At 44.6% G+C, this 22,491-nt stretch overlaps 1 protein-coding gene across 1 annotated transcript in view; it reads left to right on the plus strand.

The window, feature by feature from the left end:
• LOC311308546 (E3 SUMO-protein ligase PIAS1-like) overlaps positions 1 to 22,491 on the plus strand; it is a gene marked incomplete at its 3' end in the record, with an annotated part of 75,241 nt that overhangs the window by 36,403 nt on the left and 16,347 nt on the right. The window contains exons 3-4 of the mRNA XM_084437514.1: positions 14,680 to 14,764; positions 15,624 to 15,671. Coding sequence (XP_084293640.1) covers positions 14,680 to 14,764; positions 15,624 to 15,671 — 133 coding nt within the window. The remainder of the gene's footprint in view (positions 1 to 14,679; positions 14,765 to 15,623; positions 15,672 to 22,491) is intronic.

Raw genomic sequence — 22,491 nt, forward strand, 5'->3', positions numbered from 1 at the left:
CTTTTGAGAAAGTCTGATAATTGCTCTACCACCGTTTTGGTCATACAATGGATGTGGATGGGCACTGTGAAAAATCATTCAAAAAACGTGAACATCTGAACCATTGTATATGATCATAAGTAACCTTAAAACAGGGCTGAACATGCATTTCCCCTTTACTACTCCTTTACGTATGTGTGTGTGTATTGTAGAATCAAAAAGAAGCCAGTTGAGCTGTTAACAGTTTGCTGTCATTCAGACATACAGCCTGATTCCCCTAGCAGGAGAATTGAGCTCCTCTCTTTGTTTTAACCTCCATGCACCCAGGCAGCTTGAGTAGTGTGCTAAGCCCAGATAGAGGCTGTGTGAACTGGACCTAGATCTTTCTGCAGCTTGGAAAAGATTGGATTACGTAAGCCGGGGCTATTTTTAGGGGCCCCTTTTTACCTGCAGAGAGACGATAGGGCCAACGCCAGAGAGTATTCAGGTGTATGTGTGTGTGTGTGTGTGTGTGCGTGCGTGTGTGTGCGTGCGTGCGTGTGTGTGCGTGCGTGTGTGTGCGTGCGTGCGTGTGCGTGCGTGTGTGTGTGTGCGTGCGTGTGTGTGCGTGCGTGCGTGTGTGCGCGTGTGTGTGCGCTCGCGCCTGTGCCTGTGTGTGTCTTATCTGTTTTCTCCTGCTTGCCAGTGATTGAAAGCGGTGGAGTTTCTGGTCTGAGGCAGCGGCTCTTACTGTAAATAGGAGACTTCAAGAAGTCACAGGGCGTTTGGGGCAATATTCTAACGTTTATTACAGCCTTCTAAAAACACAAACAGACACACTTTCATTAACTCACTTCTCTCACTAGTGTTTCTCTCTATCGTTCTTATGCTGAGAAAACGCTGACGCACAGCTGACTCACCTGTTCAACCCACTTGTCTATCCTAAGGTGTGTTTTTCAGACTCTTTTAAATTTCTCAGGAATTTGTGGTGCTGCTGCTTTGAACTGCACTGCTGCAACAGAAAGAAAGGCAATGCAGCACCAGCAGCTGGTCTGTCTGTGAACGGACCCTTGTGGTCCTACAGTAGGCCTAGGCCAGCTGTGAGTGACTGAGGAAGATGAGACAGACTCCAGGATCTTGTGTTTTCATGCAGAGTATATTATATACTCACAGACAAGGGAAACAAGCAATACATATACCAATATAAAATATTGGAATAAAATGAGCTATTAGCCTTTATGCACAGTTTGTCCTTAGTGGAGCATCCCATTATAGTTTTGCCTTGCTGGAAAATGCTTAGTGCAGCTTGAAGCTGGATCAGGCCAGCCTGTTCCTCATGTGTAGCAGGTACTGTTCCTTCATCTTGTTTGTATCTCTTCATCTGACCAGTCTTCTGTCTGCTTACATCTCTCTTAATCAGTCCCACCTGTGTTCAGTGTAATCATTCGGTCAATCTGTTAATCCATGTGCCACAACTCATTTTCATCACAGTACAGTATGTATGTCTACTAAAATGTTTATCCACGTAAATAAACTTGACATCATCCTTTTTTTTAGCTAGAGCTATCTGAAGCCAGCCATGCTCAATAAATCTTCCATGTTGATGATAAAAATGTCATTTTCATGACATGGAACATGTAGTGACAGTTTTCAGAATTCTCTCAAAAACCATTTTCGACAGTATTTTGAAATCTGTCCTCATCCCGTCCCCCTCAAACAATTTATCTCGTATGGAGAGAAAAAAAACACTCCCCACAATCCCATAGTGCAACAGTGCGAGCTCCACCAATCAGAGACGTCACTGTTGTCAATCCCGCCCAACGCTCGCCTAGGACTGCATCTGGCCAGAGCACAGCCGCAGTTCATCGGCAATTAGCAAGACAAGCCAAAAAAGATAGATGGATGGATATATAGATAGATAGATAGATAGAACATGCATGCATGCATACATACTGTACATACATACATACATACATACATACATACATACATACATACATACATACATACATACATACATACATACATACATACATAGTGGCAGTTGGGATTTGAATTTGTGGCTGTGCAATTTTGACACAAGTTTGAAGGCTTTCACATACAGTACCTCATGGATGTCAGACATGATTTTGAAGATATTTTTAATTTAAGAAGTTTAAAATAATTAGGGTCTTGGCAGAGACCCTTATGTATTTGTCACTTGTCTCCCCCTATGAATCGATCGACAATCGTCAAGAATAGAATCGCTATTCTTATATTAATTCTTAAATATTTTTTTCACCACCTCTAGTGAGCAAGCTAGGAGAGCAGAATCACTAATCCACTGATGGTAGTAACCTTTTGCCCCCAAGAATGACTGCATCTGCATCACTGGTAGGCTTTGGAATATTGAGCAATAGCTTTCACTCAGTCATCAGAGAGAGACCTACCGTGTCTCCATGCAGTACATGTCCTACTGTAGGTATACAGCCTGTTCCTGGCACTGCTGTAGCTTGGCCTTGGATGCATTTTGCTCTTAAATCAAGGACTACCACAGTATCCACATACTGGATCAAAGTTGAGCCTCCAGGAAAAATGATGCCACTGAGGTCCACCTGTAGAAAATAGTGAGAAAATAGTGGGTCTCTCTGTGTATCCCTGAGGGAGGAGTGGGTCTCTCTGTGTATCCCTGAGGGAGGACTGTCCAGGTTGTGTATCCCAGTGGGAGAACTGTCCAGGTTCTGTGTCCCAGTGGGAGGGCTGACCAGATATATTGACTCCCCATATTATGTTAAATCAAAACGGTACTGTGAGCTGTGGTGTTTGGGAACAGGGAAACATGCAGAATAGTGTGTGTGGTGTTGGGAGGAATACTACAGAATAGTGTGTGTGGTGTTGGGAGGAATACTACAGAATAGTGTGTGTGGTGTTGGGAGGAATACTAGCACAGTGAGGGAATAGGGAAGCACAGGACACGCCGATACAACGCCATCATTGACTCAGGTCTGACACAAAGCACCTCGTCTCCTTGACTCAGGTCTGACACAAAGCACCTCGTCTCCTGGCCTGGGCTCTTTACAGGCAGGATAGGAGTGTTGCATGGGCTTTGTTTGGGTATGATCCCACCTCGCTCCACGAGGGAGGCTATAACTGATTCAATACCTGCTTCGGCCTCTGAGCGGACTGGATACTGGGCCTCGGCCGGGAGCCTCATGGATGTTTTAACGGTGATACGTACCAGGGTGGCACTATGGATACGTCCTATGTCACTAGGGTGGTTTGCCCAAAGGACCTCAGGACCTGCAAGAGCAAATCAACAGATGCTCCACAAACTAGACCAGGTGGAGCCTGGCCTTTGGGCTGCTTCCAGCTAGCCATGCCATCGAAATAGCTGTGAACTGAAATTACAAGAAATAATGTCTGATAAATGAAGATAGGTCTTGTCACTTGGATACATCAGTTCCAATGCTTCCAATGCTAATCCAGGACAATAAGACTGTGATAGCCAGTTAGCTCACGAGCATAGAACTAGCAGCAGCTTCCAACATTAACGCTAGCTGTCGGTGGCTAAAGCAGTTAGCTAACATTACACTGATGATTCCTGTAAAGCATTCTAAAAGGTCAGAGTGTAGTTTATAGTAATTAAGATAATGATCAGAAAATATTTATATACTTGTATTACACCACATTAAATTCACATTTAACAATATTGCACTGTGACGAAGTACACAAGCATGCAGATGAAAGTAATGAGTATGCCTACAGTATATTTTGCATGGTGTCACACAACTCTCTCAGCTCCTCAGCTGCTTATTCACAGTTCTGAACATTGTATATGCACTATTAACAACTTGTATATGTACAGTTTTGTCTTTTCTTTTGGCCGATACACCCCAAAAACAATAACCACTAAAACTTCCCTTTCCTCTCAGACCTTTTCTTCTTTTCTGATTAATTGTTAAAAACATGCAAATGAAAGCGACAAGTACACTATATTTTATATATAATCACACTTTTTAATGTTTTTATTAAAAAAAAAAAAAAAAAATGTTCTATATATATATATATATATATATATACACACAGTTCTCTCTATACATACAGTTTTCTTTGGGATATCCCCAAAATAATGTAATAATGTCCACTACAACTTCCTGTTCTCCTCTGCCCACCTCTTCTGTTCTGCCTGGTAGGGTTAGGGTTAGGGGTAGGTTGAGGCTGGTAGGGCGGACTGTAGGGTTAGGGGTAGGTTGAGGCTGGTAGGGCGGACTGTAGGGTTAGGGGTAGGTTGAGGCTGATAGGGCGGACTGTAGGGTTAGGGGTAGGTTGAGGCTGATAGGGCGGACTGTAGGGTTAGGGGTAGGTTCAATCAATCAATCAAAGCTTTATTTGTATAGCGCATTTCATACCCAGAGGCAACACAATGCGCTTTACAGAGAACAAGGGAGGTGGGCATACGACCCACTCTCTACATATTCCAGAGGGAAGCAAAAAAACAGTAATCACCCGGGGGCCAGATAAGTGAGCTGTAAAAAAATCTTCCCTGACCCCTCTCAACAAGGCGATCGAGCAAGCTCCAGGAGTATGTTTGTCTACCGGCTAAGAACATTTATGAAGCAATACATTGCATTGAATTACATTTCAGAGTGAGAGAGGCTAAAAGCATCATAGGAGAGAGAATATTCTACGGACATGCTACATCATCCACAGTAGACACAGGGGTATCTATCGGACTTCGTGAGGTCTGCTGGTGACAGTGGGGCATCCACTGAACCTGGTTAGAAGATAGGAGGGAGAGAGAGAGGCACCAGGGAGAGGGAAGGCAGAGCAGGGTTAGTAGCACATAGAGCCATTCAGACCACACAGATAATGAAACAGGCAACCTGGGGCAGGCTCCTGGAATATATTTGTCTAATGGCTAAGAACATTTAAAGAACAATAAATAATATTAAATTAAGTTTAAATTAAGTTTTCGGAGCAAGAAAGGCTAAGAGCATCAGGTCCAGGCCAAAGCCGGATGAGGACTGATGTGTGTCTTGTGTGTACATGTGTGTGTGTGTGTACTAAATACTACGATATCCACAGCTCCGCAGCTGACACTGGACCTGGTTAGAGGATAGGAGGGAGAGAGAGAGACACTAGGGGAGACAGAAAAACGGTTAGTAGGACACTGATTCATTGAAGCAACACAACAGTCAGAACAAGCCTGTTTCAGGATAACCAGCTTCTGTACACTACTTGATATACATACATTGCATAGCAGGACAAGTATCAATGTATACAGAGGATTCACAGGTAGGTTTGAGGCTGCCTTTCTGTATCTCAGGGTCCTAGCTAGTGATTGTAGGCTAGGTCGAAAAGGTACGTCTTGAGGTCTCGCTTGAAGACCTCCGTTGTTTCAGCCCTTCTTAGGCACTCCGGTAGGGTGTTCCAGAGGTTGGGGGCATAGAAACTAAAAGCTGCCTCTCCATGTTTCTTGGTCCTGGCTTTTGGAACTGTTAAAAGTTCAGTGCCTGAGGATCTAAGTGGTCTGTTTGGCATGTACTTAACAAGCATGTCTGAAATATATTCTGGTGAGTGACTGTGGAGAGATTTATAGACTAGTAATAGTATTTTAAAGTCTATTCTGGAGTTGACTGGTAACCAGTGTAGTGATTTTAACGCTGGTGTGATGTGTGCCCTTCGTCTAGTCTTAGTGAGGACTCTTGCTGCAGCATTCTGTATTATTTGTAGCTTAGAGATTGCTTTCTTTGGTAGGCCTGATAGTAGAGCATTGCAGTAGTCCAGCCTGCTTGTGATGAAAGCATGCATTAATCTTTCGGTGTCAGCCTGAGAGAGAAAGGGTTGCACCTTGGCAATGTTCCTTAGGTGGTAAAAGGATGTCTTTGTAATATTCTTGATGTGGTTTTCGAAATTAAGATCTGAGTCAAGTATGACACCTAAATTTTTAGCCTGGCAATTGGTGTCAATTTCCAGAGTTTTTAGGTGTGCAGCTAGTTTCTCTCTTTCAGCTTTTTCTCCAATGATCAGTACTTCTGTTTTGTCCTGGTTTAGTTGGAGGAAATTATGTGACATCCATACATTTATATCTGTAATACACTTGACAAGGCAGTCAACCAAACTGTAGTTACTGGGTGTTACGGAAATATAAAGTTGAGTATCATCTGCGTAGCTATGGTAGCTAATATTGTGCCTCCTGATGACACTGCCAAGGGGCAGCATGTACAGGCTGAAGAGTAGAGGTCCTAGGATCGATCCTTGGGGCACCCCACAGGTCATAGGGATCTTTCTTGAGCTATATTCACCGAGGGCAATGAAGAAATCATGACCGGTTAGATAGGTCTTAAGCCAATTTAGGACTGGACCAGAGAGGCCAACCCACTTTTCCAGTCTTTCGATGAGGATTGCATGATCTATAGTATCAAAGGCTGCACTCAGGTCCAGGAGGACAAGAACAGAAAGCTCTTTGGAGTCAGCATTAATTCTGAGGTCATTTACAACTTTGACTAATGCCGTCTCTGTGCTATGGTGGGCACGGAAGCCGGACTGGAAAAGGTCAAGGGTACAACTTGTAGCTAGGAAATCATTAATCTGTGTGAAAACAATTTTTTCCAGAATTTTACTCAAAAATGGAAGGTTGGAGATTGGTCTAAAATTGCTAAAAACTGAAGTGTCTAAGTTGTTTTTCTTTAGTACGAGTCTCACCAGAGCAGTTTTAAGTATTGGTGGGAAGACACCTGTAGATAGGGAGTCATTAACAATGGCTAAAATGTCATAGGATACAGAGTCAAAAATAGTTTTGAAAAAATCGGTGGGGATGGGATCCAGCAGGCATGTGGAGGTTTTGAGTTTGGATACTACTTTTCTCAGCATTTCTGTGTCCATCAGTGTAAACAGGCTCATATGTCCATTACATGGAGGGAGAGGATCTGTGAACGGGATGCATGGCCTTTCCTGAGTGATATTCCTTCTAATATTCATAATCTTATCTCTGAAGGAAGCTGCAAATTCCTCAGATTTGGAGGTAGAGAGCAGGTTATCAGGTGTTTTTACGGCTGGGTTTATTAGGCTATCAATTGTTGAGAAGAGCACTCTTGAATTATTTCGGTTGATAGATATCAATTTTGAGAAGTGGTCTTTCCTTGCATTTCTTATTGCTTTATTAAAAGCAGAGAGATGATCTTTGAGAATATCATGGTGGACCTGTAGCTTGGTTTTTCGCCATATACGCTCAGAACTTCTGCAGGTTCTCTTTAGTTGATATGTTTCCTCATTTCGCCATGGGGCTTTATTATTGGTTGTGATCCTTTTCAGTTTAATAGGTGCTACAGAATCCAAGGCTGCCCTTACTCTGGTGTTAAAGGTGGTTGCCAGGTCTTCAATAGTTCCTAAGAGCCCCACTTCTGGAGTTGATAAATTGTTTGTGGTCATTATTTCTCTAAAACTATCGGCTACTGCGGAGGTAAGATAACGTTTCTTTATAAAGCGCTCAGTATTACTTTTGACTTTAGGAACTAATGCAGTGAAGAAGATACAGAAATGGTCGGAGAGGGCGAGGTCACTAATAGAGGAAACAGTGATAGTCAGGCCCTTAGTAATCACTAGATCAAGGGTGTGGCCACGGTTGTGAGTTGGCTCAGAGATATGTTGGGTAAAATCCATGGAGTTTAGGAGGTTGTTAAAGTCCCTAGCTTTCGAGTCCGCCTCAGTGTCTACGTGTATGTTGAAATCTCCAATGATGATAATCTTATCATAATTTGTATGGATGATGGACAGGAGTTCTGAAAATTCTGTAGAGAAGGCAGGGCATTGTTTGGGAGGCCTATACACGGTTACTGCCAGAACTGGGGGCTGGCATTTTAGGACAATAGCGTGCTATTCAAAAGAGGCGAAATCATCAAAGGAGATGGTCCTGCAGCTGAGGGCATCTTTAGCTATGGTGGCTGTTCCTCCACCTTTTTTCCCACTTCTGATAGATTGAAAAAAGCTGTAGTTAGGAGGAGAGGCTTCAATGAGGGCTGCTGATCCATTTATATTTAGCCAGGTTTCAGTTAGGAACATACAGTCTAATTTACGTTCACATATAAGATCATTAATGAGAAAAGTTTTGCTTGGTAGGGACCTGACATTTAGAATCGCCATTGAAATAGCTTCCGGAAAAAAGGGCTGGCTCGCCTGACTAGTAGGCCTGGATGGTATATTCACTGGAACTGATATCAGGTTTTTTATATTAGATCCACCTGACTGTTTCATTATGGTACTAGGGGTGCGGTGGGAGATAATTCGCTGAATGGCATATTCAGGTGGGCAGAATTTGTTTATAAAAATATAGACGTCGCTATGCCAGGTCTCAGTGAGGGGCAGGGAGTCAAGGTCTATGGTGATGGGGCGCTGGTGAGATGGAGCTGGTGTAGCCCGACCCGCGGGTACAGGAGGTTTATGTTTGGCAGTAGGGTGGTTGAGACGGGTCGGGCTAAGGCTGGTAGGTGGTTGAGGCTGGTAGGGCGGACTGTAGGGTTAGGGGTAGGTTGAGGCTGGTAGGGCGGACTGTAGGGTTAGGGGTAGGTTGAGGCTGGTAGGGCGGACTGTAGGGTTAGGGGTAGGTTGAGGCTGGTAGGGCGGACTGTAGGGTTAGGGTTAGGCTTGCTCACGTAGGGATGACTGTTGGAAGGACAGTTCATTCAGTCCGTCTGCCCTGTACAGCACCCTGGCAGGACAGGAAATGGACTTGCCCAGTACACCCCGGAACCAATGTGTGTAATGTTCTATCATGGGTCAATGCAGCGTGGGCAGAAGCCAAATAAAGCCTGAGACCTTAGTATGCATCACATTCAACTATTACTAGCAGATGTGAAAAATTGGCAATATTAAATTATTTACCTCTATCATCTGTGACCGCCATCTCTCTTTTAGTGGGGGTTGATTGCTGGATTGGCTGGAGTGTGGCGTGGGGTAAGGCTGGTAATGCAGGACTTAAGCTGTGTTCGGAATCGCTCCCTCGTTCCCTCACTCCCTATTCCCTATATAGGGTTCACCATGTAGTGAACTACCTAGGGAACGGAGAAAATGTAGGGTACATGCACTGTTCCCTGCAAATCAAGGTGAATTGTGGGTAATAAATAGTGGACTATATAGGGAACAAAAATTCCGTGGAGAATTCGGACACTACAAACAAAATGGCTGACGGCCTATATAGTGCACTATATAGTGAATAGGGAGCGATTCCGAACACAGCTTTAGACTAAGCACTTGGACTTGGTCCCCGGGTGCTACTGACGAGGCCACCCACTGCTCCTGGCTGTCCCTGGAGGAGGACAGCTTGAATGTGAGAAATGCAGAGGATAAATTCCACTGGCTGTAATGGACTTATGCGTTGTTGTGTTGTTGTCCTGTGTCTGCTGTCTTGCTTCCATCTGTCTCCCCCTAGGCGTTAGGAAGCAGTGTGCATGTGGTTCCTCCCCTGTCGTTCGTTGTGTCCTGTCTGTCCATCACCTGGGTTCAATCATCCACTTATCCCTGTTGTCCAATCACAAGCAGACCTGTCTCCCACTTAATGTGGGCGGTCTCATGTGTAGGGAGGGAGGAGAGGGAAGATCTTTTTTTGTGCGTGGCTGTAAGCCAGCGCAACATAGATAGCGTTTGTCGGGTTGTCACTCCCTCCCTCCCTTACTCCGTTCAATGTTGACCTGCATTTCTATGTTGGCACCACAAGACGCAGTAGTCCCAGCACACCAAAATAAATACACTATGACATCCCGCACTTTCAAGTTCCTCGGTACTGTACTGGATTAAGCGTCCGACTCCCATACGGGAGATCAGGGGTTCGATCTCGAGGACGAACCTGTTTGATTCCTAACTTTAGCCACAACCTTTTTTCCTCTCCTCTCTGCCCTATTTTTTCAGAGGGACGGGAGACATCCCATGGGAACAAGAAGTTGTTTTTTTTAAAGGAAATATACAGTCAGTTTTGCAGATGAATTAACTGTGTCAAACTGATTGCAGAAACTGGGTGACCAATTAAGTGACCAATTACAAGTCCAATTGATATACTAGACTTGTGCTTACTGTTATGTTTCTCTGTGTATGCAACTCTGGGTTTTGTTTTCTGCTCCTCCTGTTCTCAGTCCCACTCCCAGATTCCTGAGTGGATCCAGTTATAATTAATATAATTCAAATCATTTAAATAAATGTGAGCATTGTGATTTGTCGTTTGTGTTTGTCACTGGATGTTGTAGAAGTTATGTAAAAATATACCGTTACCTGGTGGTGCTTTGTCAGTTATTGAATGTAGTAGTAATTGAACATTTGGAATACTACTGTTTTGAAATTATACCTACAGTATAGGTGTCTCAGTAATTACCCATTATATATTAGGCTATACTTAGCATGTATTTACCAGGTAAATGTTTAGTAATTGGGGGACTATGAAAGGAAGGGTTACCAAAAAAATGTTCAGAGTAAGTTAATTTAGCAATATAAATCCATATAGACAATGAACTACCGGTGGAATGGTGGTGGAGCAATAGCGGGAGCATTTCGGATTAATAGCGGACCACTGTCCCTCACGTTAATAATCTGCCAGAGGTCCGCTTGCCATTCGATGTGCAAATGGCCAGGAAGCCGCCAGCGGATTTGGCCGGAGGTCCGCCAGTGGATTCAGCCAGAGGTCCGCCAGCTCGTCCATCGGGGACCCACTGTAGGTCCGCTAGCCTTGTGTTATATAGATTTATCCCTTACCTTTGTCCAGAAACAGAAGTTGAACCAATTGCAACAAAATAGCTAACATTACAGGAATTATCAGTGTAACTGCTATAGCCACTGACCGCTACCATTAATGTTATGGAAGCTGCTGCTAGTTGTTGTGAGCTCATTAGCTAACTGGCTATCCCTGGCTATCTTATTGTGCTGGATTAGCATTGGAAGCATTGGAACTGATGTGTCCAGGCGACAAGACCTATCTTAAAGGCCCTATGAGGAGTTTCGGGAAGCGGAAGTGTTTTCCGCCCAAAAAGACCACATTTCCCATGAGCCTCCCCGCGCAGGTCGTAAACCTTAGCTACCTGAGCCGGTTGTTTTGAAGACGGAATGATGGCCACCGACGAGGTAATTACATAGGTCTTACTAGTAACGTTACTTTTGACAATATATAACGGTATATATATGCTCGCGCTGTCTCTTGTCGGCGGCGTAGGCTACTGCAGTAAATCGTTTCGCCATTCCAAGGAAGTTCTGGACGACCTGACCACGAAATAATAATCTAAAAATAAACTACATAGAAGAAACGACATTTGTCGAAAATGGACACATAAACAAGTGTGGGTAATGTAGATTCACCCACATTAAAATGAGACTGTTTCGTAACCAAAAATAAACTCCTCGGGGAACCTTTAATTTATCAGACATTATTTCATGTCATTTCAATTCAGTTATTTCAGTGGCATGACTAGCTTCCGTCCTACTAGTCCTGAACAGAAACAAGCCAGCCACTCACATAAGCCAGGCTGGACCTGGCCTGGTTTCTGACAGGCAGACGGTTGTGTTCCCAGTAGCTTACATCTTAGGAGGATGTAAACCACCGACCGCTCATGCATGCGTTTGTTTGTTGTGTATCCTGCCACGTTCAACATATCTGTAGAAAAAAAAGATATAAAAAGAGAACATTAAATACAATAGATTAGCCTACATTTCAAGAGGCCCAGGGGCTGATAGCCGGAGTATTTTCAAGTAGCAATGCTCTAGATCTTTCTATTCAGTGAGTATGCCTCTACAGTACCTCCAACATTATCTCCCCTTCACCCAGGCTCAAAGGACACTGAGGGGTGGGAGGAAGTAAAGACTTTCAAACCACAGCTTTAGTCTTTGTATTCAGTATAAGTGTGCCTCCTGCCAAACTATCTCCCCTCTACCCACCCCCATCACTTTGGCTCTGAACAGCTCTCAACACCGGTGTCATTCATGATTCATTGCATAGGCTATCTAATTATATAGGCTATGAGACTCCAAGCCACTGATGTTTGAATTAATGGAACACATTACGAGCTCAGTGCATGACTATCTATCATGTAACGTAGCAAAGGCAGTAAAGCCACAAGCCGAGAGTAGGCTACAGTATTTTTATAGTCAGAGTAACATTGAGCGATATGGGCTATAACATTGAAGTTACTGAATGACAATAGAAATGTAACGCATAAAGCAAGCAAATTAAGACAATATGAAAACTATCAACATACTAGTACTAGCTAACATAATGTTACATAGTTTAATGTGTCATTTAGGTCTAACGTTATGTCAAGTTAGTTTAATTTAGCTAAAGCTTAATATCCATCTAAATATGACTATAACTTACCTTTGATTGAAGAGCAGAATGGTAACTCTTTGGTTGCTTTCGCAGTATGCTTCAGGTCATTGTCTATCTGCACTGTGAAGCCCCGTCCAATGGGTTCTGAAGTATTTGCCTGAATATGAGCAGATAATGTTGCCCGAAACACTTCAGAATTCATTCTGCTGCTTTTGTCATCATTCACATCATCAATAAATACAAAATAACCAGTTCCATTGGCAGCCATACATGCCCACGCCGTCCTGCTTCACTGATGAGGTGGTGCTTTGGATCATGAGCAGTTAGTCTCGGAGCCAGACTCTCTACGGAGGAGAGTCTGGACTTCAGCCGCTTAGAATTTGTAAAAGGAAGTTCTTAAAAAAACTCAGCACTTCCGGTCCGGACTGTCTACTACTCTCTAGGGAGTTTTGACAGGATATCCGCCCGTTTTTCACCAACTTCCTTCAACAGAATTTCAGCGCCTGAATACCAGACGTAGTAGACAATCCGGACCGGAAGTCGACTCGTCTGGCCCGCGAGACTAATGAGCAGTTCATCCCTTCTCCATACTCTTCTCTTCCCATCATTCTGGTATAAGTTCATCTTTGTCTCATCTGTCCATAGGATGTTGTTCCAGAACTCTACAGGTTTTAAGATGTGTTTTGGCAAACTCTAATCTGGTCTTCCTGTTTTTGAGGCTCACCAATGGTTTACATCTTGTGGTGAACCCTCTGTATTTACTCTGTCTTCTCTTGATTGTTGACTTTGACACAGATACGCCTCCCTCCTGGGGAGTGTTCTTGATCTGGCCAACTGTTGAGGGAAATAATTATTCTGCTCACCAGTGTGTGCAAACAGTTGATTTGGCCACACCTGATGTTTTTGCTGTCTCTCTGGTGGGTTCATTTTGATTTTCCGGCCTAATGATGGCTTGCCTCACTGATAGTGACAGCTCAATGGATTTCATATTGAAAGTGTCAACCTCCGTAGGACATAGACTGGACATCCAGTGTTGACCTCCGTAGGACGTAGACTGGAAGTTCTAAGGTCAACGTTATTGCAATATGCTAACCATTTTTGAAACTGAACTACACTACAAATCCATGTATTCTAATATGGTTTACGCGCATCATAACCTGATTTGGACCCTGGAGATTGTGGGATTTCCCAGACTGAATAAATACAATACACAAAGTTAAAACACAAAACTGCCTGGCTAGATCAATCTTGTTGTAAGTTATCTGCTGAATTTTTCCCCCCATAGACATATTTAGCTACGATATATGCAAACTTCACACGCATTTTTTAGCTAGCCCAATAACAATGGCGGCATGCCAGAAAAACATTCGACTCGTAGTCCGATTTCAATCATTCAATAATTAACCAGCATATTGCAACATCGACTTCAAATTCGATGGCCGCAATGCTCATGCATTAGTGTGATATGTAAAGAAAGACAGAAGAGCAACTCTTCCTGGAATGTTAAGGAATAATTGGACCACCAAGACAATTTGTCTACAGATTACATGGTTAAGGCTTGGAAAATAATACATTTACATTGTAGGCATTTTATCTGTTGATTCAGGCTGTTTCCATATGTCTCTCTCATCCGCATTCATCAGGTAATATCGGGTAGGTTGTCACACAGCAGTTCGGTGTGCTCAACGATGCCTTCTGGCGGTTGGTGCGTCACTCAGTGAGAAAATGTTGCAAACTGTTCCAAATAGAGTAGTTTGTGACAACCAAACATTCTAAGATTCAAATCACTATAATATACTGTGTGAATATTGTTCACAGTTCAGAGAGATACTTCAAAGCTACTCTGCAGTACCTGCATCTTACCAAGACCATAGCTACACAGGAGATGTCTTTGTTGAGAGGGAGAGAGAGAGAGAGAGAGAGAGAGAGAGAGAGAGGGGTGACATGGGGACAACCTGTTTTATCTTTGGCTTTCATAGGATCTTCCTTAGGAACTCTCTCTCTCTCTCTCTTTATCTATCGATATTCCCCTCTCTGGCTCCATCTCTCAAGCCTCTGTCTTGTCAAAGCTCCCATTTCCACTGGCATGGAGAAATGGAGAACCCACTGGGCCTTTGTCTGAAGCATTCTTTATGTGAAGTTTTATTTGGGTAATTTGTCAGGTGTCTAAACTGATTGCTCTGCTGAAAGAACCCCATGTGCTGTTGGAAAGAATATTTCGTTTTTCACTGTCTCAAAAACATTTCAGACTCTGTAACTGGCACCCTCCAAACACCCAATTAGTTGTAGCCTTTATGTTTGTGCCCAGTATTGAGTAAACAAAGCTGCTGGCCAAATGTTGGATTGTTCCCTCTCCCTGTTCTAGATGTAATTGTACCCCATATTATTGTCATTAACCAGTTCTCTCTCTCTCTCTCTCTCTCTCTCTCTCTTCCTCTCTGCAGCGTCGGACAACAGTCAGCGGTTTCAGGAAACATGTTTTGCTTTCGCACTAACGCCACAGCAAGTCCAACAGATCAGCAGCTCAATGTGAGTGAGAGTCAAAGCTTTGGCGCAGTGGGCCACTACATGCTTCTAATGGAGAACAAATGAAATACCACTCACACTTAAGCGCAAATTACAGAAATGATTTGCTGAGCAAGAACTTCGTAAGAGCACAACAAAGTGGAATAAACATCTCACATAAGCCCTGCTTATGACCTTTGGAACTGAGGTTTAGACATTTCTTGATTTGTTCCTCGTGGGGAGAAGCGTATGTGTGCAAAGATTCATGCCTCTAGCTCAAACGAGGCATGAGATATGCCTATTCAAAGTTTGCAATTGCAATCAGTTGCTATAGCGCACCCCTTTGGCCAATCGATGTGAGATGAGTTCCAAGGCTTTGTGGCATAAGCTTCTACCATTCTGCCAAGTTTTGTAAAAAGTGACTAGTCGGCTAGGAGCTGCCATAGACTTCCATGGCAGAGAAAATAATAATAATAATGCTACCAATTAAATACGGTGCCTCGCACATTCGTGCTTGGCCGCCTGACTACCCTAATTTGAGCCTTTGCCAAACCCCTTCAAACTTTCCAAAGATGCATGCAGGGGCATCTTTACAGCCCACACCATACGCCCCTGACATGACATACTGCAGCAGCACCTAAACAGAGACTCTACATCACACATCTCTTCAACCACTAGGGACAAAAACTAACCAGACTTTCTATTAAAAGACCACAAATGCCACTTTGGTAACAAAATGTCAAAATGAAGATCGGGATATTTTCACATTATGTTTAAGCCAGAAGTATTCATATTTTACTAAAAAACATGGTTTTGCTCTAAAAGTACTCTAAAATGAACTATTTAGAGTTATTCAATATGAATTGTTATGATTCTTTCATAGGGACATCTCGGGGACCAAATGCGACTTCTCAGTACAAGTTCAGTTACGGTGAGTGAACATCAGTATCAAGTCTTCCATGGGTTATTCTTTTCAGAAAAGTGCCACATTTGCAATGCTTTTTGATTGTTTCCATTAGAATCTGTAAACAGTCACATTCTCAGTTACTGTACAATTCTAAGCAATATCTAATTTATATAAAACAACTTGATTTGCTATTTTTACCTGCACCCCAGCGGTAGCTTAGGGCGATAGGTAATGTTTTTGGTGGCGTGATTATTTATTGATTGGTTTATTTATTTATTTGTTGGCAGGATTACGCAAAAACTACCTGACCAATTTTCATGAAACTCGATGGAGGGGTGTAGAATGGGCTAACTTAGAACCCATTCAATTTTAGAGTGGATCCAAATCAGGGGGGCGGATCCACGAGGCTGGCCATTCACCTCCATTAATTTTTTGGATGTAGGCTCAGGAGCAAAAAAATCCCCCCTGTAGGAGCCATTTATGAGTTTGGTATTGTTATTGTTATTATTTCTATGATTTGCTTCATGATGTGTACTTCCCCCTTTAAGAGGCCTGCTGCCCAAGCTGAATGAGTGGGTTTACCTTGATAAGGAGTGGTTGCTTGGGTGGGAGGGGAAGGACCGGGAAGGCAAACAGTTTTTTCTACCGCACGGTATAGACGGACCGCATGAGAATGTTTGTTTGTTTTTTCGACAATAAATGATCAGTTTATACAGCGATCGGATGGACAGAACTCTTTATTTGTGCGCGTAGACCTATTGGCTATCCCAGAGTGGAAGTGGCTACCATAGCGATTTCGATATTGTTTAAAAATACGAAGCCACTATATTAAGTAGAAAAACTCATGCGTTTGAACTCAAGTCTTTCGCGTGGAATAAGGATACGTTCGCCCAGGATTCCAAAAGAATGCCACTGCCGCAAGATCCCAATTCTACAGCCTACAGGGCCGTGAGTAATGAATGAATTGCGCAACACTGAATTGCCAACGTGAATCCCGCGGGGATATTTTGAATGAATGAAACTTGGATCCGGGACTATTGTGGAAGGCCTATTGGGCGTTTGGCTCCGAATTGTTTCATATTCCCCGCTGTGGTTGCATTTGGTTAACCGGAGCGCACGGATTGTGTTGCTTTCAAGCATGGATTGAAGCATCGTTACGCGTGGATTGTGGTTGTGCATTACGAGGAACCTGAATCTGTGGATTGTTGAATCGCTTTACTGTCACGTTACTGTGATATTGCCGCTGGGATGTCTGAGAAAGAGAAAGCTGAGGCCGAAGCTGAGGCCGCAAGAGTGCTGGTTAAACTAATCGGCTCCCGCAGGGCGAAACTGGGAGTGCTCACTAGGCGCAAAAATGAGTTGGAAGCGCTGTTTGATGTACTCGGTGACGTAGACGTGGATAAAGTGAGAGAGCACTTGGAAGCCTTTGATGATTTGTTGAATGAATTTGCGAAAATGCATCAATCTGTTCAAGCACTGTTATCTGATGATGAAAAAGAAGGTGATGAACTTGACTGGTATAAACCAAAGGTCGCACAATTCAATGCATTTATGAAAGATGTCTGGAACAGAATAAAACCTGACTATAAAGAGCCCACTGAGACTCCTGAGGTCCGACCCGAGAACAACTCCAGCAAAAGTGGATCAAAATATACCGGAAAATCAAATACCTCTGCTCTGCGCATAAAACTGGAGACGGAGCGGGCTGCTCTCATTGCAAAAGCAGCAGCCATGGAGGAAAAACGAAAATTGGAGGAAGAAGAGGAAAAGCTGAAAAGGATGACAAAGGATCTAAATACCAGAAAGGAACAATTGGAAATGCAAACGGCACTCGCTGAATCTGATGCTAAACTGGAAGTCCTTGATAAATACGATAAAATGCATGAACCTCAAAATGAACCCAAAACGCATGAACCCCAAACCGAGGCAAAGACTCCTACAGATGCCATGAATGAATACTATGATAAAATGCAAAGAAGGCAACATCAACCCCCGATGACTCTGGACCGCTTTGATCCTGGATCCTTACTCCCCTCACCTGATGACGGCATGCAACAGGCCTACCACCTAGGAGCTAGGCTAAAGAGGCCACCTGATCACTCCATGCGGCAGACCATCTACAATCAACCCCTGGCACAGGGAGGTCCACATCTGTCCAGGCCAGCACATGCTGCCAATGTCCCAGTAGGACCAGTAGGGGGAGGCATTCAGCCAGGAGGCACTCAGCCAGGTGCAACATCAGGTCACGCTCTCCAAACTGACCAGAATGCATTAACTACCGTTATGCACAGGCAGAGTGAAATGACAGAACTTCTTGTACACCAACAAAGGCTGTCTTTGCTACCCGCCAGAGAAATCACAACATTTGGAGGAGATCCACTGGAATACCAATCATTTATAAGTGCTTTTGAACATGGCATTGAGTCCAACACAGACATCAGTAGGGACAGGTTATATTATCTGGAGCAATACACTACTAGCCAACCAAGAGAGCTGGTACGCAGCTGCCAACACATGGATCCTAGAAGAGGATATGATGAAGCAAGGCGACTGCTGGAACTGCACTTCGGTGATAAAATAAAGATCACAAGTGCCTATATCCAGAAAGCACTAGGTTGGGCTGCTATCAAACCTGAGGATGGGGTAGCATTACAGGCATACTCATTGTTCCTCCGGGTGTGCTGTAACGCTATGCAAGCTCTTCAGTACATGCATGAATTGGACAATCCTTCAAACATGAGAACGGTAATTTCTAAGTTGCCCTACAGGCTCAGAGATAAATGGAGATCTGCAGCATGCAGTCATTATGAACGAACCCAGCAAAGGGCAAGATTCACAAATCTGGTTGACTTCGTTGAACGGCAAGTCAAAGTTGTTCTGGATCCCGTATTTGGGAATATTCAAGATCCTACCCCGAAAGCACAAGGTCTTAAAGCGAAGATGGGTAACCCCCAGCATCAGTACAAGTCTGGAGGCAAAGGCAGGAGCAGTTTTGCTACATTGGTAACACCATTGGAAATGGAGAAGCAAAACAGGCAGGAGTGCAAAGTAAATTCAAGTGCATTTTTTAAGCCATGCTTATTTTGTACCGGAGAACATGCTATGGAGTGCTGTCAGAAGATGAAGCTGAAGCCTCATAAAGAGAAGATTGAGTTCCTTAGGACAAAGGGCATCTGCTTTGCATGTCTGAACAGAGGACACATGAGTAAAATGTGTAGAAATCGCTTGACCTGTCGCTCGTGTCAGCTGAAGCACCCAACTCTCCTGCATATTAGTACAACAGACAATCCCAAGAAGGAAGAGAGCACTGCCACAGCTACAGCTACATCGAAAGGCGAGGAAGTCTCCAGCGCCCTGGTCTCACTGCAGGCTTGTGGACTTACCGGGGCCAGAGCAAAAGATTGTGCACTTGCAATTTTACCTATCCAGATTAAGATGGCGAAGGGAAGCAGAGTAGTCAGAACGTACGCATTCCTGGATCCTGGAAGCTCTGCTACCTTCTGTACTGAGAAGCTGATGAAGCAGCTGGATGCCAGAGGCCCGAGAACGGAGATACAGCTCAGGACAATGGGCCAGGAACGGCCTGTAAGCAGTTACAGACTGGATGGGCTGGAAGTGAGTGATCTGGAGAGCAACAACTTCTTTTCTCTTCCTGAAGTGTACACACAGATTGCTATACCAGTCTCACAAGAGAACATACCCACGCAAGATGATCTAAAAGAGTGGCCATATCTGAAGGATGTTCCTCTGACCGCTATTGATGCAGAAGTTGGATTGTTGATTGGGATTAATGCCCCCAAAGCCACGGAGCCTTGGGAAATCATTAATAGCAAAGGAAACGGGCCCTATGCAGTAAAAACCTGTCTCGGATGGGTGGTTAATGGTCCCCTGAGCAGCAGCCTGCCCATCGACAAACAGGGTCGACCATGTACATCCTCGAACCGAATCACCATAGCGAATCTGGAAGAGCTCCTCATCAAACAGTACAATCAAGACTTCTCAGAGCGAGGCTACGATGAGAAGGCTGAGCTGTCTGCAGAGGACAAGCACTTCCTGGACATTGCAGCTAAGTCCATTATGTTGAAGGACGGTCACTACAAATTACGATTGCCATTCCGCCAAGAGCACGTGAATCTGCCAAATAATAGAAGGATGGCGGAGCAGCGAGCCACAAACCTCATCAAGAGATTCAGGAGAGATGAGGCATACTTTGTGGACTATAGAGGATTTATGAGCGACATCCTGAGCAAAGGGCATGCCGAAAGGGTGCCAGAAGGACAGCTGCACAGGGAGGACGGAAGAGTGTGGTACATACCTCACCACGGTGTGTACCACAAGAAAAAAGGGAAAATTTGCATGGTATTTGACTGCGCTGCGGTATTCCATGGGACATCACTCAATAATGAGTTACTAAAAGGTCCCGATCTCACAAACACATTACTGGGTGTCATCCTTCGATTCCGCCAGGAACCGGTAGCCGTCATGGCAGACATTGAGGGCATGTTCCATCAAGTCCAGGTATCAGAGCAGGATGTTGATTTCCTGCGCTTCTTGTGGTGGCCCAACAATGATATCAGCCAGCCACTAGCTGAATACAGAATGACGGTCCATCTATTCCGCGCAGTCTCGTCACCCAGCTGTGCGAACTATGCACTCAAAAGAACCGCAGATGACAACGAGGATGAAGAGAAGGCCAAGGAAGTGAAGGAGCTCGACCTTGACCGAGAAGATCTACCAGTGGAGCGAGCTCTCGGAATCCAGTGGCATGTGGAAACCGACACCTTCTCCTTCAAGACTGCTACAAAGCAGCAACCCTTTACCAGAAGGGGTATTCTGTCGGTGACTAATTCTGTTTACGACCCCATGGGATTCCTGGCCCCACTGGTTCTCCCAGCTAAGAAGATAATGCAGGATCTTTGCAAGATTAACTGTGGGTGGGATGACAGGATCCCAGAGGCCCATGTTCAGTCCTGGCAGAGATGGTTGGAGGATCTAGACAAGGTGTCAAACTTCCACCTCAGCCGTTGCTTTAAACCCAGCAACTTTGGAAAACCGCACACTGCTCAACTACATCACTTCAGTGATGCCAGCGAACAAGGGTATGGTACAGCTAGCTACCTGCGACTGATCAAACTCGAAGGTGACATCCATATTGCCTTTGTCATGGGCAAGGCACGGGTAGCCCCACTGAAGCAGATGACAATACCCAGAATGGAGCTGGCAGCAGCTGTGGTTGCAGTCCGCATTGATAAGATGCTGAAAGAGGAACTGGAATTGGAACTTCAGGAATCTGTCTTCTGGACAGATAGCATGTCTGTCCTCAAGTACATCAACAACACAACCAGCAGATTCCAGACATATGTTGCGAACCGGATTTCGATCATCCGAGACCTGTCTGACCGATCACGCGCTACGTGAACACAGCAGTCAATCCTGCAGACGACGCATCACGTGGTCTGACCATGGATGCTTTCCTCAAATCCAGTCGATGGTTGAACGGCCCAAACTTCCTGCCGAGGCCTGAGGAAGACTGGCCTAAGTCTCCAGATGAGCTGCTTCCATCCGTGATGATGATCCCGAGGTTAGGAAGAGCACTGTCACGTTCAGTACAGCCATGACGGCTTATGACGGTGATCCTACTCCCAAGCTTATTGAGCACTTCTCATCATGGGATAAGTTGAAGAAGGCTACAGCATGGATCTTGAAGTTCAAAGAAACACTTCAGAAACTAAGCCTCAAAAGAAAGGAGCTGCAGGCCGCAATCTGCACTAAGGATTCAGACCAGAAACAACAAGACCACCTGGATGATCAGATGAACAAGACAAGAGCTCAGCTAGGTGCTCAGAGTCTCTCAGTTGAAGATCTTATGCACGCTGAGGAGACACTTGTGTGCTACATACAGCAACAGCATTTCCAGGATGAAATAGCTGCACTGAATAAAGGGAATGCTGTAAAAAAAAATAAGTAGCACAATTTACAGGCTGGACCCAATGCTACTGAACGGTGTGCTGAGAGTTGGAGGAAGGGTCAGTAGAATGGCGATGCCTGAGGAATCCAAGCATCCGGCTATCCTTCCTAAAGCCAGTCATTTGTCCAAGCTTCTTCTGAGCCATATACACATGGTTGTAGGTCATTCGGGAAGAAGCCACATGCTTTCAAGGCTTCGGCAGAACTATTGGATAATGCGAGCTAACTCTGCTGCCAGAAAGATAGTCAGTGACTGTGTTCTGTGTCGACGATTTAATGCCGCCGTGAAAGAACAGAAGATGGCCGACCTACCAAGGAATCGCATTTCTCCAGACTTACCAGCATTCACGTATGTGGGAACAGATTACTTCGGGCCTATAGAGGTGAAGAGAGGGAGGAGCCTGGTCAAAAGGTACGGCGTACTCTTCACATGCCTGGTCAGCCGGGCTGTTCATCTCGAACTTGCATACTCTTTGGATACTGACTCCTGCATATCAGCGGTGCGGCGGTTCATCTGCAGACGAGGTCAAGTTAAAGAGATGGTATCGGACAACGGAACCAATTTTGTAGGAGCTGAGCGGGAGTTGCGTGAGGCACTTTCCGACCTGAGCCACAGCAAGATCCAACATGCGCTGCTCAAAGAGGGGATCAAGTGGACATTCAATCCACCCACTGGTTCCCACCATGGAGGTGCTTGGGAGCGACTGATACGGTCAATAAAGAAAGTGCTGTATTCAGTACTGCGCCAGCAGACTCTGGATGACGAGAGTCTCCAAACCGCCCTATGTGAAACCGAGGCCATTCTCAATGATCGTCCTATCACCACCGTCTCAGATGACCCCAACGATCTTGAGGCTCTGACCCCGAACCATCTGCT

Source organism: Borostomias antarcticus, assembly GCF_949987555.1.
Source record: "Borostomias antarcticus genome assembly, chromosome: 4".
Lineage (NCBI taxonomy): Eukaryota > Metazoa > Chordata > Actinopteri > Stomiiformes > Stomiidae > Borostomias > Borostomias antarcticus.